The 9,249-nt window shown below is 51.3% G+C and overlaps 1 protein-coding gene across 1 annotated transcript in view; it reads right to left on the bottom strand.

The window, feature by feature from the left end:
- Positions 1-794: 794 nt before the first annotated feature.
- The window catches only part of RFLNB (refilin B), a 13,786-nt gene continuing 5,331 nt past the window's right edge, over positions 795-9,249 (bottom strand). The window contains exons 3-4 of the mRNA XM_009278340.1: positions 4,923-5,032; positions 795-3,630 (exon numbers count right to left, since the gene is read on the bottom strand). Of these exons, the coding sequence (XP_009276615.1) occupies positions 3,300-3,630; positions 4,923-5,032 (441 nt within the window). The 3' untranslated portion in view covers positions 795-3,299. The remainder of the gene's footprint in view (positions 3,631-4,922; positions 5,033-9,249) is intronic.

The raw sequence follows: 9,249 nt of genomic DNA, 5'->3' as shown, positions 1-9,249 counted from the left end.
AGACTTCCGCAGGAGCAGCGGCATGCTTTAGAACAGCTTCAAAGCTCCCTAGATTCCAATAATGTCATTACACGCAAATCTAGAGCTCTTGCAAGCAGATAACCAGATGAAAAATTAAAAGTAAGAAAAAAATCCCATTATGAATTAACTGATGTTCAGTTGCATCCATTTCTACTCTGCCAGAGATACTAACAAAATCAGCAAGCCTGCAAATTCAGAAGAGTTTAAAGAACAGATTAAGTATCCAGAAAAACACTACAACATTTCTCTCAAAGCAATAGTTGTAACCATCTATTTTGTTTTTATAAAGTTTAACGCATAACACATTCTAGTCTTATTTTTATGCTGTATTTACCAAAGTAGCATTTGAGCATCTACATTTTTAACCAAAATTAAAAAGAAACTACTTTCTGGTTAAATACTTGTTATACTTGAAAAGGGTAAGTGCTTCACTTGCAGGATATGCTGAAATCCGTACCAGAAACTCTTTAAAAATAAAACTATACCAGATGAAAGACTCATTTACATACTGGAGAGGATTTTCACCTGTCTTCAAGGCACTTTTTGAAGTGCCTTACTAAACTGATAAACCCACAAGATGTGGTGTTGGGTTCTTTTAAATACACAGTTTTATATAGGAAACGCCTTCCGAGAATATGTAAACAGCAGCAACACATGATACAAGAGAAACGAGCTGGGATTGGCAGGATATATTATGTATTTATTACTAAGTAAATACCAAAATAAACACTGAAAAGCTTTGAATGAAAAATAAAGAGACTTCCCTACATGATGGTTTTCAGATCATTTATTACCAATAAAGTAAAAGACAAACTGAAAATTAGAAAGGGGGGTGGGTGGGAAACGTCACAGACATCAGAACACTTGCACAGAGCTAATCAGAGCTTTGCAAATGTTGGAACATAAATAATTTAAAAGGTATCTCTACCAATTAAAATATTTTTAAGAGGTACATAATTAAGTTTGTTTGCTTTATAAAAATCAGGTGCTTTATCCTAAAACCATAGTGTAAAGGTCATTTAATTTCTAATTTAACTAGGGACGATTAACGATTACAACTTAAAATAATCTTCTCTCAGATCTCCTGCAAACGAATTCATTGGAAGAGCGTTGTCGGAGCAATCCAGGGTCCGTGTTCTTGCAGCGTCCTGTGTCCAACAGTGGCCAGCACCAGATGTTTCAGGAGCAAGGTACACGAAACTGCGAAGCGAGCCACGATGCAATAGCTTCCCCAAAGAAGAGTTCTGTCCATTTGAAACCCCACACACTTAGGGGCTGAGTTGTGCCTTCTGTTACGCAACAAGTATATCTTGGGGCAATGTTTAGGGGAGAATCGCAACAAGTATTTAAGATACACCTCCTAAATGCTGTAGTCTGAAACCAACATGTTTATTGAGAAGACTGTGCTGCTCTTAACAACTCTGGAGCAACGCCCACCTGACTTTGGCATCCTCTGTCACCCTGGTTTTAGGATCTGGTTTTCTGAGGCAAGTACCAAAGATTAAGGACATTCTGTTCTGAGCTAATAAATAAGTAAAAAACCAAACCAAAACAACAAAAAACCCAAACCACACAAACTCAAGCTTTCCTTCCTGCTGCATTTTTAGTCTCCCAAATCATTCCAGTTCACACTCGAGTACACTTCCACACCATTCATCACACTTGCACAAACACGCGTTAAGTACAGCTCAAGAACGGGCTCCCGAGTTTCTAATTCACCACTGACAAAATTCACCCTTGAGGCGACGCACTAGCAAAGTCCTCTTTAAAAGCAGGTCCAGGGCTGGTGCTGCACCAGAAGGTGACCCGCACCTCAGAGGAGTTTTGGAATACATGGAAAAGCCGTGTCCAGCTAAGTCAAGTCTACCAAGTGGTTCTGAGCTGCTACACCACGCTAGCCACCAACGTAAGCCACACTCCCAAAAGCGGATGCTCTCCACACTACATTGCTCTCTGTCAGTATAGAAAAAAAAAAACCATCTGGGTAAAGTAAGAAACCTCTTTGTCTTATTTTCATCAAAGCGCATGATAAAATAATGCACCTAACATCCAGATGGCCTTTCACAGTACCTGAAGTTATTCCCTTTGGTCCCCAAACTCATCACGCACTTGGGACTGGAGGGGTTATTCAGCAGCCTACAGACAGGCAAATGCTACCCCATCCCAGTGACATCCTGAATATTAAAGTCCAGAGAGGACATGGACCTTTGCAAATGAGAAGCTCAATGGGGAAGCAGAGCTACAGCTGTGGATTTTGCTATGCAGTAAAAATTTGCCTGTCCTTTGCTACCATCTACCTCTCCACAACCCCCACCATGACAGCACCTCACGCCCGACCCCAGCATCTCCTCCTCCACTCTAGGTCCCTGTATACACGGCACATTTTCTGAAACTTTCCTAGTAACAACTCCCTTAGTGCAGACAGAACGACGTCAGTAAAAACTAGGCACTGGTGTTTTTCCACCACCACACTGTCAAGACCTGACTTTCCAACAATACAGGGATAATATTTGGTCTGATATTCTTCATTACAAGTCCCGCTACACGTAGTACACAAATGCTAGCGTGTTACACAGACTATAGCACTGTAGAAGTCATAAGTACAGAAGATACATCACACCATTCACCTAAAGAACTTGAATTACCTGATCCTTTCTCTGCTGCCTGGAGCTGCAAAAGCAGTTTATCTCCTGCTCTACTCAGAATTCCTCTTCTTTCCAACTCACACCTTCAAACTGGACATGAATGCCATAGGATAACATTTTTGTATCTGTTAAATGCAGAATTCCAGATTTTTCTGTTAGCTTTGTCCAGCAATTTCCAGATGGTTCTTCTAGACAAAACAGTCTCACAATCTAAACTGAAATGAATGACAGCTCTGGCTCTCTGTAACCAAATGACCTGGTAGATTCTCTGCAAGAGCGTGAACCGCCCTTATTTTTGCACATCACCACAAAGCATCAAATGGATTTCCACCTACCAGGCACTATTTGGCATTCCTTCTTACCTGTCAATTTTTTCTCGGGGAAAATACTTCCCCTTATTTTAATCTGATTACTGCACTGCGGGGAAGGGGAGGGAACTCACAACTTTAAAGGCGAAGAAACAAGTTCTTTACTAAGTTATGTTCCCACAGAAAACTGCGTTCAGGCCATTCTGATGCTTAAAGCAGGAATTAAGAGCTGAGAAAGAGGGTCTGTACCCGCTTTAGCTAGTGGAGTTAGCACAGTACATTAGATGGGACTGGGATGGATCAGAGCAAGAGAGACAGCCGTCAGTCAGCAACCATCCAGGACACAGTCGCTCCCAAGGTACTCCGAAGTTTCCAGCTCTATGCTGGAGAGGAACCGCCGCGTGGTCTTACGACAGTTGTAATCCAGCGTGGTGGTGTACACAGTCTTGGCGTGCTTCGGGTAGACGATGGTGGTGCTGGTGAAACGCTGGGGCTTGTTGCGGGGCTCCAAGTGGACCTCTGCTTTGTAATTGCGCCACGTGCAGTTTGGGACACAGATGACCGTCTGACTGCAAGAAGAAATGCTTAAGCCCACTGGCATATAGATGTCGTCGATGAAGTGCTTCTCCGAGTCGTATTTAACCGAGGACGTGTACCTGAAATACAAGAGACATGTGCGTGAGCTCTGCTCCGGAGTAGCAGGCTGCATTTTCTGGAAAACAGAGCCGTGGGGTACCGGGGTGGCTCCTCAGCCCTGCACCTGCCACCTCAACACAGGAACAGCCACACAACGCAAACACTGCCTGCTGGTGTCTCACTCCCCCATTTAAGGAAAAAGCCTTACGTTAGCAGCACGCCCGGCTCCGTCACTGTTTTGTCCGGCTGCCAGCACTACCAAACATCTTCTCAATCCTCGGGTCCATCGTTTTAAGCCTGAGCTCTATGAAGCTAAGAACCTCCTTCAAACTTCAGTGCCTAAACCCAGAAGCCTAGATCCACATTTAGGCCTTGCACATAAGCATCCTAATTCCTCGGAGTGCCAAGTCCATGGAAGCACACGTTATTTTCTCAGTTCTCCTCTGCCAAGAGTCACACGGGAGTTCTCTGCTATCGCTCCCAGCATGGGGCACTCTCTGAAGATTCAACTGGCAGGAAAATACTACAATTTGCACATCAACCTCTGCTGGCAAGAAAATCCTCTGTGTCTGGATTACAAAAGAAAGTTTTCATCTCCTTCACACTGCAACGACTCTGCGTTAGCTTTTTCATGGTGCTAACCGCCTTCAATTCCAGCCACGGGGTGACCTCCCTCCCCACACCAGGGCAACCAACGCTTTCTACCCTCCCCTGCATTAGGCTTCCGTTTGATTGTATCAGTCTGCCTCTGCTTGCACGGTAGTCAGCTGGGAGCCTTCATTTCTCATTACTGCAAATCATGATGTTCAAAGGAATAATTCACAGGCTGCGAAGTGATGCAGCGCATAAAAAAAAAAATAATTATGCACTCTCTTAATACTAACGTTTCTTTTAGTGCACACAACCAGCCACAGATGGTAAGATAGAAAGTGCTTATTACAAACCCATGAGGTTAGGAGAGCAAAATTCCTTTCCCCTAATAAAACAGTCCTAGAAAGATGGCTGCTTTGAAGATCTTCCCTCACGACTGCCTTCTGGTTCATCAGTTGAAAGGCAACATTTTGGAGCAGTGCAATGAAGTAAAAGCAGGAGAGCAAAATACAGGAAAGTCTTCCTGGAAAAAAACCATATGGGATTAAAAGAGGCTGAACACTCCTTCAGCCTGTACAAATGTCCAGGTCCAGGAATGTACAGCTGCGTGGAACAATAGCTTTGCAAACAAATTAACGTGATTCACAGGCACTGATAAGGCCTAACTACTCCTTTACATGCTAACTCCTTCGAAACTAGATGACTGTAACACAATATTTACCTTATTTCCTTTGGTGGTAAAGGGTCAAACTCAACTCCTTCGCCAAAGGATAAAGGACACAATCTTGGAGGGCAGCTGGGGAGAACAGGGCTGGGAGAGAACACAGAATTCTGCAAAAAATGCAAAAATAATCCCATTAATGTCACAATTCGGTATATTCTCAAGAAAACGCATTTATTTAGCCCTTGGTACAGAGCTGTCGAGGTTCACGTTTCTGTGCAAGAGGATCTGCTAGTCCAAGACATGCCTACGGGTGCAACCCACAGGTCTGACTTGACACTGGTCCACAGCATCAAAGATGTGGCAAGGCATGTTTTCTGGAAGACGAAGTCCTAACTCTGGGAGCTGACTTCAGAGGAGCCACTCTGGGAAATGAGAGAGAAATACAGGCCCTTGGTGCAGCGCAGCTTTCTGCAGCGTGAACTATAGCCCATTCACAGTATGAGCTCACGTTCAATTCACAGCTAACGTTACATGAGTGTATGAGAGAGCTCTCCTTGCTGGATTCATCAGATATCCCCACAGGCAGATCACAGCAGGAAATTATTGCAGGGCATCTCGCCGTGAGCAACCTCCTCATTTCACAGCTACGCTGTGGCTACTATTTGAAGGCAATAAATCCAACCTAATTCACACGCGACCTGTTGGGAGGGATTAACTCATTCCCACTGAGCGGCGATTCATGGAGCTTCCCCGTGCTCCTCTCCTGGACGAGCAGCGCCGCGAGCCGACACCGGCCCAGCAACGTCCTGCAGGCAGAAGGAAACCAAAGCGGCCCCAAAGGGAAGCAACCCGCTTGTGTTTTTGAAGCCACCTCTGCACGTGTGCTTTACTATCCAGGGGCGAGGGGGCTGTGAGCATCTCTCCTGTTCAACACACGGTTCTCCTACGGCCTTTTCCAATTTCACAGCAGCACCCCTGTACTAAAGGGCTCTCTCCTCGAGATCTGTGGCTTCCAAAGTATTTGTACCAACAGCTCAGCGTCAACATTTAACAATCATTTTGCGAAAAACTAGCGCATCTTTATCTCATACTGTTAACTGAAACCATAGTTTAACATACAAACTTCCTACTCTGGGTCACTCTCTGGAATAACGAGAGTTCATTTTCCACAGGGATTTCCAAAGACGTGCTGCGACGCCGTCCCAACCCCTACCTGGGGCAGGGGCGACAGGGGCTTCCCTTGCATCAGCAAGAACCAACCCCAAACGGAGGCTTTTTTTAAAAAGCCCCCGCCGGCTGCCCTGACCCAACACGGCCCCAGCCCTGCCTGTGGACGCCCCGGTTCCCCGGCGGGCTCCCTCCCGGTGCGGGCGCGTTAAGGGATACGACGGCATCAGTGGAAGGGAGGGAAACGGGGCTCCGTTGTCGCCAACCTGTCCCCAGGCCGGCCGCCCCGGTGCCGGCCCCCCCAGTAACCCCAGAGCCGCCGGGCTGGTTTTCCCCATCCCCGGTCCCCCCAGTGCCCCCATCGTCCCGCTGCCCCATCCCCGGTCCCCCCAGTGCCCCCATCGTCCCGCTGCCCCATCCCCGGTCCCCCCAGTGCCCCCATCGTCCCGCTGCCCCATCCCCGGTCCCCCCAGTGCCCCCATCGTCCCGCTGCCCCATCCCCGGTCCCCCCAGTGCCCCCATCGTCCCGCTGCCCCATCCCCGGTCCCCCCAGTGCCCCCATCGTCCCGCTGCCCCATCCCCGGTCCCCCCAGTGCCCCCATCGTCCCGCTGCCCCATCCCCGGTCCCCCCAGTGCCCCCATCGTCCCGCTGCCCCATCCCCGGTCCCCCCAGTGCCCCCATCGTCCCGCTGCCCCATCCCCGGTCCCCCCAGTGCCCCCATCGTCCCGCTGCCCCATCCCCGGTCCCCCCAGTGCCCCCATCGTCCCGCTGCCCCATCCCCGGTCCCCCCAGTGCCCCCATCGTCCCGCTGCCCCATCCCCGGTCCCCCCAGTGCCCCCATCGTCCCGCTGCCCCATCCCCGGTCCCCCCAGTGCCCCCATCGTCCCGCTGCCCCATCCCCGTATCCCCAGACCGCGTCCCTGCCCGGCGCTGCGCCCGGTCCCCCCAGTGCCCCCATCGTCCCGCTGCCCCATCCCCGGTCCCCCCAGTGCCCCCATCGTCCCGCTGCCCCATCCCCGGTCCCCCCAGTGCCCCCATCGTCCCGCTGCCCCATCCCCGGTCCCCCCAGTGCCCCCATCGTCCCGCTGCCCCATCCCCGGTCCCCCCAGTGCCCCCATCGTCCCGCTGCCCCATCCCCGGTCCCCCCAGTGCCCCCATCGTCCCGCTGCCCCATCCCCGGTCCCCCCAGTGCCCCCATCGTCCCGCTGCCCCATCCCCGGTCCCCCCAGTGCCCCCATCGTCCCGCTGCCCCATCCCCGGTCCCCCCAGTGCCCCCATCGTCCCGCTGCCCCATCCCCGGTCCCCCCAGTGCCCCCATCGTCCCGCTGCCCCATCCCCGGTCCCCCCAGTGCCCCCATCGTCCCGCTGCCCCATCCCCGGTCCCCCCAGTGCCCCCATCGTCCCGCTGCCCCATCCCCGGTCCCCCCAGTGCCCCCATCGTCCCGCTGCCCCATCCCCGTATCCCCAGACCGCGTCCCTGCCCGGGCGCTGCGCCCTCGCTCCCCTCCCCAGCCGCACGGCAGCGGCCAAACCAGCTCCCGATGGGCTGCCCCAAAGGCGGCCCTAGTCCAACCTGTGGACTGTGCACCGTCCAAATGCGCTGCCCGTTCCCATGCCAGCACAGATTTTGGGGAGCACTGAAAGAGCGAGCCCCGACTGCCAGATCCTTCTGGTCCGTCCCCACCTCCAACACACTGATTTCACCAATAGCAAGGGTCCGCTGGGTGTTTTGGCAGCCGGGTTAAGCCCCCCAGGCCCCCCTGGACCGAGCGTCACAGCTGCCTGGGATGGAGGGTACAGAAAAGCAACCGGGAGTTATTGATAGTGTCCGTGCACCGCAACCAGATTTATTAAGTAAAGCGTTTTTGCTGAGACCAGGCCTAACCCCGCTGTCTGCCCGGGCGCTCCCAGCGGGCGAGGGGCAGTTTCGGCCTGGGACAGGCCACGGCGGTGGATGCCGGCACAGGGACGGGGCAGCGCGGTGCTCGCTCAGCCACTGGGGCAGGACTGGGATGAGAGCGGGGATGGGGGAGGAAATGGGGGGGCACCGGTCCCTTGGTGGTTCAGCCACCCTCTCCCATTGCTCGACCTCAGCAGCAGCTGCCCCAGCTTTCTTGGAGGGCAGCTCGCAGTGGAAACAGCGACCTCAGCAGCAGCTGCCCCAGCTTTCTCGGAGGGCAGCTCGCAGCGGAAACAGGGGCCTTGTTCAGGCTGCAAAGCAGCAGCTCTTACGCACAGGCTTCACTCACCCCTGGGAGTTTAACGACACCCTCCAAAACTCACAGTTTTCCCCCCAGGCTGCTCTTTCTCAGCCCCCCCCGCCGAGGATTTGGACCCAGGCAGCAGCACTGCCACCCTTAATTGCATTTTTCAGGCAAAGCTCCCAACGCCGAAACAAGAAAACAGAGGGAAAAGGTCTTTCTAGCACTAGATGAGACTGAGGGGACGTTTTTTGGAAAATCCTAATGAAGTAATTGCGCCGTGTCATCAGATTTGGTGGGGGAATACTCTTGTGCAGGGAAAGCAACTGTCTGCAGCCAGCCAAAGTCAACACTCCCCTGTGCAGTAACAAGGAGTCTGGCCTGACGGGCCCAGCACAAGTGAACCCAAACCCCTGAAAAGAATTCCTTTCCCTGCCCCAAAATTAAAAGCAGAGCAGAGCTTTCAGCCGTAGGCGTCTGTGGTTTGCAGCTATGCAGTGCTGGGAACTCCGGAGACTTCCTCAAGGAATTTACATTCCTTTGAAGAAATACTATGAGGCTGTTTGTCTTTGCTGAAAAATGCAGATGGAGAGAAAAAGAACATTAAAAATTTTGATTGAAATCTTTGGGGTCTGAGCAAATGTGCTGGACAGGTGTTTTCTTCCTTTTGATTTAAATGCATCCCAAAAAAGAGAGATTCTGGACTCCGTGAGCAATGGGAAAATTGATCGCTCCTCGCTCCAAAATCTCCCATAAAAGCCCTTTATGAAATTAGACGCCTCAGAAGGCGCTGGAGCAGTTTCCAGATGAACGCGATCATTATTTCAGAGCTGCCATGCAGCATGGGAAAATTGATCGCTCCTCGCTCCAAAATCTCCCATAAAAGCCCTTTATGAAATTAGACGCCTCAGAAGGCGCTGGAGCAGTTTCCAGATGAACGCGATCATTATTTCAGAGCGGCCATGCAGCTCCTGGGCTAAAACCCACACTGCCAATAACCGAGTTAGTGCAATTT

The sequence above is a fragment of the Aptenodytes forsteri genome, unplaced genomic scaffold (assembly GCF_000699145.1).
Source record: "Aptenodytes forsteri isolate BGI_AS27 unplaced genomic scaffold, ASM69914v1 Scaffold66, whole genome shotgun sequence".
In the NCBI taxonomy this organism is placed as follows: domain Eukaryota; kingdom Metazoa; phylum Chordata; class Aves; order Sphenisciformes; family Spheniscidae; genus Aptenodytes; species Aptenodytes forsteri.
This window is presented reverse-complemented; position numbering and strand designations above follow the sequence as displayed.